At 44.7% G+C, this 16,095-nt stretch overlaps 2 protein-coding genes across 4 annotated transcripts in view; both read right to left on the bottom strand.

Annotated features, from left to right (window-relative positions):
• The window catches only part of LOC133114521 (myosin-9-like), a 55,457-nt gene extending 51,985 nt beyond the window's left edge, over positions 1-3,472 (bottom strand). Inside the window, exon 1 of one of the 2 annotated variants that reach the window (XM_061224003.1) lies at positions 3,286-3,472. The gene's annotated coding sequence lies outside the window, so the exon portion shown is untranslated. The remainder of the gene's footprint in view (positions 1-3,285) is intronic. The other variant, XM_061224002.1, reaches the window with a different exon arrangement.
• A 5,877-nt stretch (positions 3,473-9,349) lies between these two features.
• LOC133114789 (thioredoxin, mitochondrial-like) lies at positions 9,350-14,293 on the bottom strand. Of its 2 annotated transcripts, none has more exons than XM_061224440.1 (4): positions 14,136-14,293; positions 13,050-13,261; positions 10,454-10,577; positions 9,350-10,367 (listed from the first exon to the last, which is right to left on the bottom strand). In XM_061224440.1, exons 2-4 carry the CDS (start codon positions 13,259-13,261, stop codon positions 10,251-10,253), a joined length of 453 nt encoding a protein of 150 aa, XP_061080424.1. In that variant the 5' UTR covers positions 14,136-14,293; the 3' UTR covers positions 9,350-10,250. The 2 variants fall into 2 exon arrangements, with proteins under 2 accessions (XP_061080424.1, XP_061080423.1); XM_061224439.1 differs by lacking the exon at positions 14,136-14,293 and adding an exon at positions 13,806-14,007.
• Between the last annotated feature and the right edge of the window lie 1,802 nt (positions 14,294-16,095).

Raw genomic sequence — 16,095 nt, forward strand, 5'->3', positions numbered from 1 at the left:
CTTTTTGAGGGGAGTGTATGTGGCTAAGGCACATGACTGAGACCCGGAAATTTGGTGATTTAAGCCCCGGTTTAGCCACGAAATGATCCACACAGCTGTTGGACCCTTGAGTAAGGCCCTTAATCCCACATTGCTCCCGGGGGGGGATTGTGCCCTGCGTAGTCTAATCAACTGTAAGTTGCTTTGGATAAAACTAAAGCATCAGCTAAAGAACAAATTATTATTCTTTTGTTGTGTATCATGTGACATGACAATGTGGCTTTTTCACTTTATTTTGCATTATGTTTATTTTGCCTGCTCTATGCTGCAATAGAACAGGCAAACTATTTGTGCCTATGCGTGGACATGTTACCCATTTAAAGATCAAATAAATTAAACAGTTTGTTTAATTTATGCATGCAGCCGTTTCAATGTAAATAAGTCTGCAATGCATTTCACATTGAGTTTTATGAAGACCTGGGTCACAGAAAGCTTGTGGGCCACTGCCTCAGCTTTGCAACAGCAGGTTTAGGCTATATTCACAAACTGTTGCCTTTGCACAGAATAATGAAACCTAAATTCCCCTCATCAAAGGCAGGCAGGCAATAAATATCCCAACAAAAAAAAAAGTTCTGCCTCAGGCAATGTGATTTTCAGCCATGAAAATCTGACCATGTTTAGATACTACAGAATGACAGAAGGGCTGGTAAACACAGAAGATGAAAAGTTCAAAGTCGTGCAAGAGGTTATGTTACCAAAGAATAACACATGTACAGGTTGCAGACAGCGGTTGTGTTTTTTGAGCTCGGTGTGGGAAACGCAGCCCCCTCTGATCTGACGCCAGCCAACCACACTTCCAGGACCAGACCATTAGAAATACCATCTTTTCATTCATATTATATCTTAACTTTAGGAGCACTGTTAAGTTCCACGTACACTTGAGGATGATCCAAAGGTGCTACTTCTTAGACAACCGTTTTAAATCATTCTGGCAGATCAACACAGACCCAATGCAATTGTTAATTAATTAATGCTGAGCTTCATTCGAAATATGATTGAATATGATATGAAATATTAACACCAATATCAACCTTGGACGTCCCTGGAAAAGTGTGTCAGTCAAACGGATAATTAATTAAAGCTACCAGGCTGTACTACACACGGACACCGGTCTTAGTTCACCAGACAGCCTCCCACAGCAATAATTACAGAAGACAACCCACCCATTACCCCCAACCCCACCCCAATTCCTCCAGGAAAGCGCTCTGCTCCGTGCTCCGAAACGAACGGACGTACAATGCCCTGCAACAATCACACTTTGTCACGTCTTTATTGTTGAGGCGCGATTCTCAAAAGTACACAGAAACTAAAGTCGTTTACACTAGTCAGTACATTCTCTAGCATGAGGAAGCCATTTAATTTTTTTTACTTTTTTTATTTTTATTTTTCAGGATCAAAAAACCAGGAACAAGGAACCAGGCAATGACATCTTCCGTGCCTTGAATAATTTTGCAAATCAAACTCGGCTGTACCGCGCTCTCCATGACACAAAACCACCGCAGTCGCAGCCGGGGAGCGCTCTGCAGCGCGATGGAACAAACAGGAAATGACCACATACAGGAAATTCTTCGGAGACCATTGAACCGTGAAGCGCGCGACTGGGTAGTTTACCCCACACCTATTTCACGAGCCTACAACAGCATTAATCTGTACCGTGTCTGTGTCCCTTCCCCGCAGCGGGAAAGTGGCGCAGCTAACCGACAAACGTTCTGCCCGGGCGTGTCTGCGCAGAGCTGCACCTGCTGTAAAAAGAGAAAAGCAGCCGCGACCTGATTCTCACACTTCTGTGCAAACGCCGGTGGCGTAACTCATCCATCCGAGAACATGACCTGACAGATGCGCGTTCTCTCCTCACCGCGAGCAGGAAATGGGTGCGAGCAAGTCATCCAGAGACGAGAAGCCGGCGCCTCACGCAGTAGGCCTACTGGAATGATTTATGTGCAACTCGGTTTCCATTTCATTTAATTTCGCCCAAAGGCTTTTATGCAGTTAGTGAATTTCAACAGAGCTCGTTATACAATTAGCAGAAATGCAAGTTGGCTATCAAATGTCCAAGCAGATGAGCGCACCCGGGCTAAAACTTTGGCGCACATAATTGAGATAGTGGATTTGTTTTTTTTAAACTGGCGCAGCCGCTGCGCGGTGCATTTCGGATTGCATACCTGGACTACGTTAGCTACATTCAATGCTGCATACAGATCATTACAGTTCTGCCCACAAACATGATTAATGCTTGTTGTACACAGAACAACTTTTCATGACTCAATCTTCTCAATCTCAATCTCAATCCCAATCCGCACTCACAATAGGACGTACAGTGAAAAGTTAATTACAGCTGAACGTATACACCTAATGAATGAGTAATGAAATGCACGTAACGTTAGTGGAACTTTAGGCTATACATCTAGCCCACGAGGTAGGCTACACTTAGTTCCAGTTTATCTGGCCTGCACGACTATCAGTTAGCCAAATTGAATAGAAGATAATTGATTTGTGCCGAAATGTTGACATCCATATAATTACACGGCTGCATCAGTATCAATCCCCAAAGAGCAAGAAATGACGATATCATTCAAACGGCGGAGGCGAGGAAGGGAGAGGTGGCGAGTCGCGAGAACACTCAAAGTGACGTAATGGGTGTGTAACAACACTGCTCGCAGACTGGAATAAGACAAAGTTACACTGGCACCAAATCTACAAAGTAGCCGCGGAGAGTTGCCGCGTTTCTCCAAGAAAATAAGAGAGAGCGCCTGCAAAACTTAGCATTAACCGGCGAGCCGGCTGCCCTTCAGTCATTCTTTTAGAAATCTGTCCATTCCTTAGCTTCTCTCCGACCCATTCATGCGAACCACTTCCTGTACTAGCTTGCTAGCCTCTCTAGCTCGCGAGGTGGCCAACTTGCGACGTTTTTCCTCCATCGCGCTCTCGCGCAGGCAGCTTGAAATCTTCCAATAAAAGTTATCCAACAATATATATACATTAAAAACAATTAAAGGTTTTCTCGTCTTGCTTGCTCACCTATTCTCACGAGGCAAGCGGAGCAATTTAACAGCCCAAGAGGTTCTGAGTAACTTTACAATGGCTTAAAAGAAAACACTACACTCTCCATCTTTTACTGAGTTAGCTAGCTAGCCTACATAAGTTGCAATCTCCGCCCTTGCTGGTTCACGAGTCTGCCGCAGGCAAGCGAGGAGCGATAGAGACAGTGGGAGAGAAGTTAAGACAGGCAGGTAGACGAGACTTTACCTGCTTTTGAGTTGCAGGCGCTATTCGGTGGAAAGCTATCTAGATTGGACGGCTCAGTCCGTGAAATTGTCGCGTTGAAACACTCCTGGTAAACTGCTGCCTCGCCAAGCACTCGGGTCGAACTAACCTCTCTGTTCGCTTCCTCCCTCTGTTTCGCTGTCCCCTTTTCTTTTTTTTTCTTTCTTTCTCCCTCCCTCTTTAGCTATAGCTAGTTAAACTCTCGCTTGTCGCATCGAGAGCCCGGGCGTGGTCGAAGTGGGAGGGGCCTATACGCTTCGAGTCCTCCTACGTGACCACTCACAGGCCAGGATATGACATATCCTGTTCGCTTTGGCCAATGGCAGCGTCATATGGACATTCCGTACCGGTTCCAGTAGGCAAAAAAAGTATGTGAACTTGAAATAGTTGTGGGAGGGAGCGATAAGGTGGTGTTTAATGACAGCGGTATGTGCTCCGTAAGGCTTTTATGACCATATAAGTAGTACTCTGCAGGGTTCACGCACAAACGAACAGGTCATTTCTGTATGCCGCTGCTGTGGTTGACGTATCCCTGCCCGCGTCCATCTAAATCAAACTGACACTCACCCAGTCTATAACAGACAATCGATAATTTTCTATTAATACCTCCGGTCTAGTGATTCTAGCTATGACCACTCTCGGTAAGGTTATTCCTTCTCAATGACAGAGAGCTGTGACATCTAAATCAAAATAATACCCATTTTTTTGCCATATTAATATTGACTATAACTTAGTTAACTGCAATAATAGGACGTAACAATGACAGGCATATTTTGCACATTTAATTAGAACAATTTAAATTATCTCTCTATTCACTTCAGCTTAACCAATCCTACATAGTTGTCAGGATTAATATAGTCGCCTACTAATAGTTCAGATACCATACATCATAAATAGTTCAAAATACTAACAATGTATTGTGCAATATCATGTGCCTTACATGTGATTTTTGTGACAGGTATTGATGTCACTCTGGTGACACAGAAGAATGGAGAAATGACGTTGGGTCCTACTGGAAAGAGAGAGAGAGAGAGAGAGAGAGAGAGAGAGAGAGAGAGAGAGAGAGAGAGCAGGTAAAGAGAAATGCAATTCCTCAAATCTCAGGTTTAATTGTAGGACACATTATGTTCTACGTACCTTTTGGTGTTTTCTTTATGTCTTTATTTAATTTTACGCAATAGGTTTCCTTGACTGGAAACTATTTTTGGAAAAAAGTTTGCAGAAAATAAAATAAAACATGAGAGAAAACAGAAAATGCTATGAAATGATATTTCAGTCCATGGCTTGTGATTTCTAGGTGCTCTTTCTCTCAGTTCTTCAGCACTGCTATGCCCTCTCTGGAGGTGGTACGAGGCTCCTGAGGGCTCTTAAAGGGGTAGCTCAGTTTCTGCCCCCCCCCCTCACATAATCTCAGCCTGAATGCCTGTTTTTGAATAAGCCCAGACGTTTCTGTGTGCAGCAAAGTCTATGTTAGAAATTTAGAGACATTTCTGATGACTTGACAAATATATAAGATATTCTTCACCGAAGGGCACCGGTGATCTTTGAATGAAAAGAATGTTTTTCTTTACATTGGCTCGGACGGTAAGAGCAGTCGTCTGGCAGTCGGAGGGTTGCCGGTTCGATCCCACCCTGGGTGGGTGTGTTGAGGTGTCCCTGAGCAAGACACCTAACCCCCGAATGCTCCTGACAAGCGGGTTGGTGCCTTGCATGGCGGCCTATCGGCACTGGTGCGTGAGTGTGTGTATGAATGAGAAGCATCAATTGTACAGCGCTTTGGATAAAGGCGCTATATAAATGCCAACCATTTGCCATTTACTTCACCATGGAGAATCTCCATTCAAAACAGGATTTAGTCTAGGAGTAGGCTTCATTTGTGTCTGCAAAACTGGCCCTGCATTTACTAATGAAGGATCCCTATACCATGTATTCATGCATCCGGACGACACCCTGTATACAGCAGGAAGCAGCTGGCTGAACGCCCTTCTCCGCTGTTCTCCCTTCTGAACACTGCACTCTCACGCCACTCAATTTTCCAGAGTCAGATCTGCATTTTAACTGCATTTGTAAATATGGTATGTATCCCTTCCCTTTGAACTGTTCCTGGGAAGCCCGTTTTAAGACGGGCGTGTCACAGAGTAGATTGTTTGTAAATAATGTGATTGTAGGTATGTGCCCGTACCCTCCCCACCGCTCCCTGTCGACGGGGCGACTCGAGTGATTAAAGGCAGAAGTTAAAGGTCGTATCCGTGTCTTCTCTGAGAATCACCAGACGGAGGGGATCAGACAGACACTGCATTCCACTGCTGGCGTTTAGCAGACGTTCTTGTCCGGAGTGATTTACTTGCATTTCTCACATAGTATCCATTTTATACAGCTGCGTACGTTCTTAAAGCAATTCAGTAAGTGCTGCCCTCGAGGGCACAGTGGCAGTGTCCTGCCTGAGAATTAAACCCACAACCCCTTATGACACTTAAGTCCAGTCAACTTAAAGGTACAATAGGTAATTTCGGACTTCGAACAGTCAAGAGAGGAATAGCAGCAACAAACAATCTCAAACCACAACACTGTTTATCCCTCCCCCCTTCTCTGTAAACACGCTGACGTTGAAACGCCATTGGCCGTGGCAATTAGAACCAATTTTCAACCGACGAGCTTGAATTATTGGACAGTTATACAATGCTTTGGTACAGAGTGTCAGGCCGTCAACTGCACATTTTGAAACCCCCGCATTTACTATAAACACGGGCAGAGAGTGAGTCAACATGGCAGCGAGCCTTTTTCAATGATAGGATGGGATTTTCAATGGTCTTGTAACAATGTCTGACCTTATTGTACCCTTAAGCCCAGTTCCCTAACCATCATACTACACCACCAAATTCAGAAACTACGAGGAGGGATTTGATGCAGCTGTACAGCAGACCCGGGGCTGGGTCCCTGTCTCTGGAAACAGTAAGGACACAAGCAGTCCTGAAATGAGATACAAAGTGTGAAATTTCCAAATATGGACAGTCCTGACCTCCCCATCTCCTCCTTTTTCGTGACCCATATAACCCCCCCCCCTCCTCCTCCTCCTCCTCCTCCCCTCCTCCTCCCCGTCCCCCGGCTATAGTGACGGCAGGGAATTCTTGCAATTCTGGATGTGCAGAGCGATTATGTCACCCACAAGACAGGGAAAACAGTGAAGGAAGCTGGGTGTCTGTTCAGCTACAGATCTGGAGGTTTTAGTGTGTTCCTGCATGCATAGCTTGTGCTTTTCCTCTGTGCGTGCCAAAGCCAACAATGGTGCTTGATTTTGTTTGCATAGGAATATCCATTTAAGGCTCTCTCTCACACACACACACACACACACACACACACGCCCACACACAGACAGACACACACACACACACACACGGACACCTCCCCCCATACACACACAGACACAGACTCATGGTCACACACACACACACTCGGACCCCCCCCCCCCCCCCCCCCATACACACACAGACACACACACACACATGCACACACATACGGACCCCCCACACACACAGACTCAGACAGACACCCACACACACACATGCGCACACACACACACACACTCATGCGCACACACACACACTCAGACAGACACAGACAAACACACACTCATGGTCACACACGCACACCCACCCACGCACACTCAGACAGACACAGAGAAACACACACTCATGGTCTCACACACACACAAACGGTTTTTGTGCTTCTCCCTCTTTCATCATTTGGCTCCCAGCGCTTCGCGGTCTTCCTCCTGCACGCGGTCTTCTTTGCTGATAGATTAAATGATTGATATGCCCCAGGGCTCCCTCCCTTTGTCCCAACAGAGAGGCGCTGTGGGAAAACACGGCCGCGCTAATTCATATACGCAGCACAACAGGGGGAAACGCAACCATAACAAAGGCCAGAAAACTGCCTAATGGCGTAGCTCCCTAATGGCAGTGGCCATGTTACGGCTGTTGCCCATCCAGCCCCACCCACTGCCACTCCATCGCTCCCTTCTCCCGAGCACTCAGGGGCACAGGAAGGGAGCGATAAGACGGATGTTGGCGCATAAAAGTCTGGTACGCTCGGGAGAGGGGTGGAGGAAAAGGCTCCCTCCTCTTTTTTCCAAAAAAAAAAATCCTTTTTTTATTTTTTTTCCCAATTCAGAAACATTTTATGAAAAAAAAAATGTTTTAAAGGCAGAACACATGTACCCTAACATGCGTATATTCATCAAAAAAGAAAAAGGGAAAAAAAAGAGGTCATTAAGTGTGAGTAACAATTCCATGGCTGCCACATTCCATGTTAGTTTGGAGTTGTACCAGAGATGTACAAACACACCGCGAGCATGCCAATGTAGTGTTTCCAGTACAAACACAAGCAGCGTATTTACTGTAAATACATATGACTCTTGAGCTGTGCCGGATCTCACTTCAGCGTTGAACATGAGGACCTTCACCGAGGACATACCCTGGCACAGGTCACAGACAGCGCCGCTCGCGCAAACACAGAGTAAATATTAACAGCTTGAGTCAGGATGGGGGGAAAGGAAAAGAAGCGAGGAATTTGGTTACTCTCTTTTCTCACTCGTTCAACAGTCACTGGCTTCCCCTGTCTGTTTTTCCCTTATATGGTAACAGAATGCCAGCGAGCGGAGAGACAGAGGGAGACGGAGGTGTGGTCTATTGTTTTTTGCGGAAGAGGTGTCGAGTTACACTGCCGTCAAACTCTAAACCCCCCCCCCCCCCCCAACACACACACACACACACTTTTTGTTTTTTTAAACCTCTCTCTCCGTCGGAGTGACGGTGAGTAGATGGAAGTCAACTAGAGGGGGAGGCTCGGAATTTCTTGATTGTTCGGTCATTGTGACAATGGCCGAGAAGACTGGCAGTAATTGAGGTGTGACTGTGCGCGTGAGACGGAGCGAGAGAAAGAGAGAGCACGAACGAGACTCTCACAGGTGGTTACACATACCATACCAGTGCCGCAATGTTATAACTACTGCAGTGTCATTCGTGGCATTTGTGTTACGCCATTAGGAGAACAAAATGCTCTTAATGCTTCAATGGATAAGGTGGGAGTAATTCGACACTGCCACCTTAGCGGTATTTCTGAAATCTAGGGCAACTATTTAACCGTCGCGATCATACCTTTTGTGCACAAATATTACGTCATTGTTCTTTGGACATTCCAAGCTTTGCGGGGCATCCAGTTTGGACAATTCTTCGCGTTGTTACCTGTAATATCTAGGCCTACATGAATTTAAGTTGAGCACGAACACATCCCCCGCTCCCACTTAAGTTACAATTACACACACGCTATAGTTCTGCATTTTTCTCATGCCGTTAGTATTTATATGGTTAGTAGACTATGCAAGGGTGCCCCTCAACGCCACATAAGCTATGTGTATTAACATATTTTGAGTTTTGACACCATAAAAAAAAAAATCTACAGTAACATTGCCATAACACAAATCTTCAGGGCAGGAAGACAATCAATTGTCGCTTGCAAATCGCTTCTTTTTCCCCCCCCGAGAAAACCACAGGTTAGTGCTGTGCTGTAGGGTACAATCGGAGAGGAAACGTCGTTAAAGAGGTGTTGAACCCACGGCCCGCCCTTCCAGCTAACGCTGCACTAAATGCCTAAATAGCGGGTGCTGAGACGGCAAGAGGAATTATTACCGAGGAAGGGTGGATTCCAGTGGGGCGGTGCTGCTCGTTGAGTTACTGGAATTTTATTAGGCTTAAATACCTCTCAGGAGTATTTCTAAGTACGGACCACTTGACACAAAACGCCGACTGTGATTTGACACGGAAAAGAAAGGTTCCTTTTTTTTTGGAAAGAATAAAAACCTTTTCCTTACCCTCCATAATTTACGCACTTGTGGTCCGTTTCTTACCATTGGTGACGATTTCGAGAAGACCGTTCGAGATTATGTTCACCGCCTCAAAAATAATCCAGCGGATTTAAAAAGAAAATGTTGGGTATTCATTGTTACGGCGATCATATTCTCAAGACATCAGCTCACACGCCAATAAGGAACCTTTAATATCCTTTATTAGTTCACATTTTATATGTAATTAAAATAAAATCTCGAACCCATAACCTTATATGCATTTCCCATACAATGCAAATTTCACAGTCAAAACAGAGCAACGAGGACCGTCTGAGATGCGTAGGCCTACACACTGAATAACAGACATATTCCACTCTTGACTTTTTAGGCAAAGCGGTATAAAATGACTTTGCGGCCTGCAGGCCTCAAGACCGAGCGCGCTCCGCGGCCATGATAAAGACCGCCCCCTTGTGGACAAAATCGACAACTGCAGACAGCAATATGTGCGCACCTCATTCAAAGCATCGCATTAATACTTTATACTATATGTGGCAGTTCTGAGTGTGGTCCATATACGGTCTATTGTAAAAGTAAAAGGCTCTTTTACCAGTTTGAAAGGTGGCTGTGGGAACCGTCATACATTCTGAGACAGAGAAACACACACACAACTCCCAATGATACGCAGACAAACACCTATAAATATCAAAGGAAAGACAGGCGATGAGAGAGAGAGAGAGAGGGAGCAAATAATTCAGGACTCTTGTCCAACCTGACTACAAAGTGCTTTCCCAAATTTGAGTGTCACATTTAAGGACGTGTCATCTTTATGGAACCCAAGAGTCCTTTTTCCGTTTCCCAATATTCAACACGATATCATGAGCTCAGCGGTAAGTACAAAGCACATTTGCGGTTACGTTGAACAGAGGACTCGGCAGAAGCGGAGAGCTGAAGGGTGCGTATGCGTCTGTGCCCGTGTGTGTGCGCGTTTTTTTGGGGGTTGGGGGTGGGGTACTGGCTCAGTGGCCATAGGCTCAGAAAGGGGGGGGTAGGGTGGTGGTGATAGTCAGTCTTCCGGGGGTGGAGGGGTAGGGGTTGAGCGACACATTCACTGTCCAATGAGCTTCCCCACAAATGAGTCGAGCTGCTCTTCGTCTTTGATCCCGACAAACTGGTCGATGACATCGCCGCCCCGCATTGCGATCACCGTGGGAACAGCCGACACCTGCGGGAACAGACGAGGGAAGGGTGAGCGTCACACTGGGCCACGAAAATATATCCCGTCTATAAACACTGCCCAGCTTCTCTCACCCCATACTCGATGGCCAAGTCTGTGTGATCGTCAATGTCAACCTTCGCCATGGCGACGCGACCCTGTTGCTTAGCAACCGCCTTTTCCAACCTGGGCCCCAAGATCTTGCAAGGGCCACACCACCTTTAAGAAAAAAAAAAGAAAAAGAAAAGAAAATATACGTATATTGTGTCAGTATGGGTGAATTCATACATACAACTCTGATAATATGCATAAAAATTATTTAGAAAAACTATCATCTAATTAATTTTAATTAACAAGATATGCACTCATGGACACTTTATTAAACCAGCTCGAAACTGCCAATATCCTGAGATATTCACTCACAACAGTCTCTTAGAGTTTACACACAATGGTGCGGAAAAGAAAAAAAAAAAAAACATCCAGTCAGCAGCCGTGGCCAAAAACACCTGGTTACTGAGAGAGGTCAGAGGAGAGGGGTCAGACTGGTTCAAGCGGACAGGAAGGCAACAGTAAGTCAAATAACCACACATCACAAGCGGTATGCATCTCTGAACACACAACACATCAAACCTTGAAGTGGATATCTAATAAATACAAAATAAAGTGGTCACTGAGTGCATATCGGTGTGTCAATATTGATGAACAAATAACTGCATATATACATGAACTGTTCTTTCATCACACTCCCATGTTCCCCGGGCAGACGACTTCAGAGGTCAGCGGCAGTGTAACCCAACACCACTTCCTCCATTTCACTGGCCATGGAAATGAGTGTGCACTGTTTCATATCAGTGTGCACTGTTTCATATTAGTGTGCACCGTGTCACATATTAGTGTGCACCGTGTCACATATTAGTGTGCACTGTGTCACATATTAGTGTGCACTGTTTCATATTAGTGTGCACTGTTTCATATTAGTGTGCACTGTTTCATATTAGTGTGCACTGGGTCACATATTAGTGTGCACTGTCCCATATTAGTGTGCACTAGGTCACATATTAGTGTGCACTGTCATATTAGTGTGCACTGTCATATTAGTGTGCACTGTGTCATATTAGTGTGCACTGTGTCAGATTAGTGTGCACTGTGTCACATATTAGTGTGCACTGTCTCATATTAGTGTGCACTGGGTCACATATTAGTGTGCACTGTCACATATTAGTGTGCACTAGGTCACATATTAGTGTGCACTGTCATATTAGTGTGCACTGTGTCATATTAGTGTGCACTGTGTCAGATTAGTGTGCACTGTGTCAGATTAGTGTGCACTGTGTCACATATTAGTGTGCACTGTCTCATATTAGTGTGCACTGTCACATATTAGTGTGCACTAGGTCACATATTAGTGTGCACTGTCATATTAGTGTGCACTGTGTCATATTAGTGTGCACTGTGTCAGATTAGTGTGCACTGTGTCAGATTAGTGTGCACTGTGTCACATATTAGTGTGCACTGTCTCATATTAGTGTGCACTGTGTCACATATTAGTGTGCACTGTGTCATATTAGTGTGCACTGTCACATATTAGTGTGCACTGTCTCATATTAGTGTGCACTGGGTCACATATTAGTGTGCACTGTGTCATATTAGTGTGCACTGTGTCATATTAATGTGCACTGTGTCATATATCAGTATGCACGGTGCTTATAGTGTTAACACATGCACTACTGCCTTTGGCTTTTGCCATATCATTCTGGCCTCTTAATTGTGTTTTTTTTCTTTTTTTCTTGACATTTTATTCCTGCTGTAAAGCTTTTTAGGTGTCACTATCAGACAAGTTCTACACAGTTACAATAATTTTTTTAAGGTCTTCACGTCACTATTAGTAAATATGATTCTTTGCTTTAAGTTCACATTGACACTGATGAGTACATTAGAGCATGTTCTAAGACTCTATGGGAGGCCCCACTGTATAAAGCTAGCAATCTCAATCTTCAGGTGTAATTTGCAGTGCGACACCATAACAACATTGCCCGCTCAGTTGGAAACTTCCTTATATGGTCTTGCCCCTCACCTCTTGTTGAAGCTGAGAAATATTAAAGTCATATCTTAAATGAGTAATGCTCTTTCGGTGAAAGAAAAATGACCTGAACGTTTTCTCCCCAGGCTGTGGGGAGAATATTATTATTATAACAATATTATTATGATGACAGTATTATTGCTGGCATTCACTCTACAGTTAGTACCCTAGAGGGGGATTTGTCACGAGGAGGGCAGTTACACATCACCATTTTTGAATATTCAAAAACATTCCATTCCATCCCTACTGTTGCCCTACATTTGCTAAGTCTCTATTGATAAATATGAAAAAATATATACTTGCGCTAACTAAATAGGTATTCATGCGATATCTTGTTAATTAAACTATTGACTGTCGGTCATTAAACCCCCACACCCTGAGCGGGCCAGAGGACGATGGGTTTGGCCCGTGAGTCCGGTTCCTCCCGAGGGAGCGATCCGGGAGTTGGCTTGCTCTAGTGAAACGGGATACGAAAATTGTTTGTGAAATGTGCTAAATAAATACACTTTTATCTGAATCACTCAGTGTTGCCATAGATGTTATTATTGAAGACCTGTGAATGGCAAGGCTAAGTATCGACGCTGGACCTCTCGCCTAAGGCGGATACCCACTGTGCATGGAAGTCGACCAACACAGGAAGATTGCTGTTGATGACCCTGTCCGTGAAATCGTCGTGGTCCTGTACGCTGAACGACACACTTCGTCGGGGGGCGACGGACAGGGAGCGAGAGAGCAGAGCCGGCGATGGGGCGCATAGATGGGGGCTGCGGAGGTCTTTCACGGGCAAGTTCCAAATTCTGCGGACCACGAGTCTGTAAGCCATCTGTGAAATGCCACAGACAACAACAAAAACAGGAGATTAATAAACACGCATGGCACTTGCTGACTACAACGGAACAATGTCTAAATACCACTCATTACCACCTATTCAAGTGACTAGATCGGCAAGCTGTAACGCATCACGAAATAATATCAATATACACCCGTAACCTAGAAAAACAGAAAGCTTCAACTTCATAGTACCCAAAGTAGTGTACGTGCCATGATTGTTTGGAAAAGTAACTTGTGTACATCTCATGTGGCTCACGTATTGGTCAAATCACCAGCCTTAGAGTACAACTACAAAAGAGGGAACACCTTAATCAGATACAATCATTGCTATGCATAACTTAGTTATGCGTCAAGCAACTTTGCTCTGTACAAAACAACACAAGTAGGCCAACGGAGTTGCAATGAAGTCACTGCCATCTGCCAGCTAGTCAAGTCTAGCGCGCAACCTAGCCCACTAGGTGAGTGTAAGCTAATTAGCTAGCTAGATAAGGTTGTTAGCTATCCGCATGCAAATAAGTTACGCACATACAACTGACCATTTCGTGGTATTGATTTGTGAGTACCAGACACGGCAGCGAGTTAAATTAGATCGCTGTCGATGTCACAGTGCTTACGGGTGACCTGTTGTGTTGGCTACGTTGGGTATTTTAGCGGGTTAGCTAGCTTCCCCCCCGATAACCTCCGTTTGACTTTGCCTGCTTCTTCTCCGTCTATATCGCGCCAGCTGCCCCCATATAATATAAATACAAATATCTCCCGCACTTTTGTCACGGTCAGTATCCGGCCTCACAGCTGTCCCTGTCTGTGCAATTTGTTTATCGTTCTAACTTGCCAATCAAGTCGATATTAAAACTACACATCCTTACCGCGTAGTAGCTCCCAAGTTGCCTGGTCGCCCGGACCACTGTTCCTGAAGCACTTCCGCTTGCAGTTTGCGCAACCAGAATGTTTGGATTCGAGTATTTTGTCCTTTGTCTAAATTGCGCCACCCTCTGTACAAAATGGGGACTGCAGTTGAATAGTCGGCAAGGTTTCTGAAACCACAGATTCTTCAGCCTTTTTAGCTGGATAGCTAACAAATATCTCAGAATTTCCAGTCACTGAACGTTAACGGTGTTTTGATTTGAGCAGGTGTAGGTGAACTACAGTTCCCTTTGAGTTCTGCAACTGCGTGTTTTAAAATAAAAGTAAGTAGGCTACCCTCCCAAATCCCAGATCGTCTTTGTTAAACAGGTTTCACAGGTCTATTCAAGCTATTTGATTTAAACGTTTTTTTAAATCTTGCATAAATTATTTCTGGCCATGTATTTATTGACATCGTTTTAAGAGATCCTAGATATAAATAAGTATACACAATTTAACATTTTAATAAACATGGCCAGGTAAACTAAGCATCTGCATACCCTCACCAATAGCAGTGCCCTACCTTAGATTAAAATGTGGAGATTTTATTCCACCTGGGCACTTCGTTCATAACCTCAAAATGGATGTCAACTTTGAGTTTTCTTTCCCGAATAAGCTACAGTTGTTTATCAACAATATGGATCACAAACATAAGAAAAGCAAGGGATAGTCACATCCCTGTTGTTTTTCACTGTGGATAAGATTTTCTGTAGTGGAGCTACATGTAGTGGAATATAATTACACTGATTGTTGCAATGCCATCACTCATGCTCACAAAATGGTCATGCATAGCCTAAATAAATAATGAACAATATTGTTTATGAAATGGGATGGAATGGACTCAAAATTAGCCTTCATAATTCCCAGTCACTCCAAATGAGAAAGGTAGAAGCCAAAATGCCCCCCAAAAAAGCTAAAATAAACATAAAAAAAGATAGAAAAGGCATTGCAAATCTGTGTGTGGACACTCACACATACTCACACATGCACACACACTCACACACACATACACACACACTCACACACACATACACAGACAGACAGACACACACACTCACACATACTCACACATTCGCACACACTCACACACACACACTCACACACATACACACACACACACACACTCACACATACTCACACATTTGCACACACACATACACACACTCACACACACGCACACACACACACTCACACACTCACACACACATACACACATACACACATACACTCACACACACATACACTCACACTCACACACTCACACACACACACACACTCACACATACTCACACATTCGCACACACTCACACACACACTCACACACACATACACACACACTCACACACACACTCACACACTCACACACACATACACACATACACACTCACACTCACACACTCACACACTCACACACACACACACACACACACACACACTCACACGTACTCACACATACTCACACATTCGCACACACACACACACACACACACACACTCACATATACTCACACATACTCACACACTCACACACTCACACACATGCACACACACTCACACACTCACACACACATACACACTCGCACACACTCACACACACACACACACACACACTCGCATGCACACACGCAGCATGGACAGTGCTGCTTGCGTGAGGAGAATGAGTGGACCGGTCATGAGGCTGGATTTAAGCGACATGAACACGCATTAATAATTGACAGACATTTGAAATAAAAGGAGAAGAGAGGAAGAGCGCACCTTTCATGTTGGGGAGGTAGAGAGGATGAAAGGGAGGGAGAGGGAGACAGGGAGGAGAGGAGGGGTGTAGCAGGGGGAGGGCAGAGGGTCTGAATCACAGAGAGAAGAGAAAGAGGGAATAGAGGTGGAGAGAGAGAAGGGGAGAGAGGTGAACAGACTGCCGGCTGAC

Source organism: Conger conger, chromosome 16 (genome assembly GCF_963514075.1).
Source record: "Conger conger chromosome 16, fConCon1.1, whole genome shotgun sequence".
NCBI classification, from domain to species: Eukaryota; Metazoa; Chordata; class Actinopteri; order Anguilliformes; family Congridae; genus Conger; species Conger conger.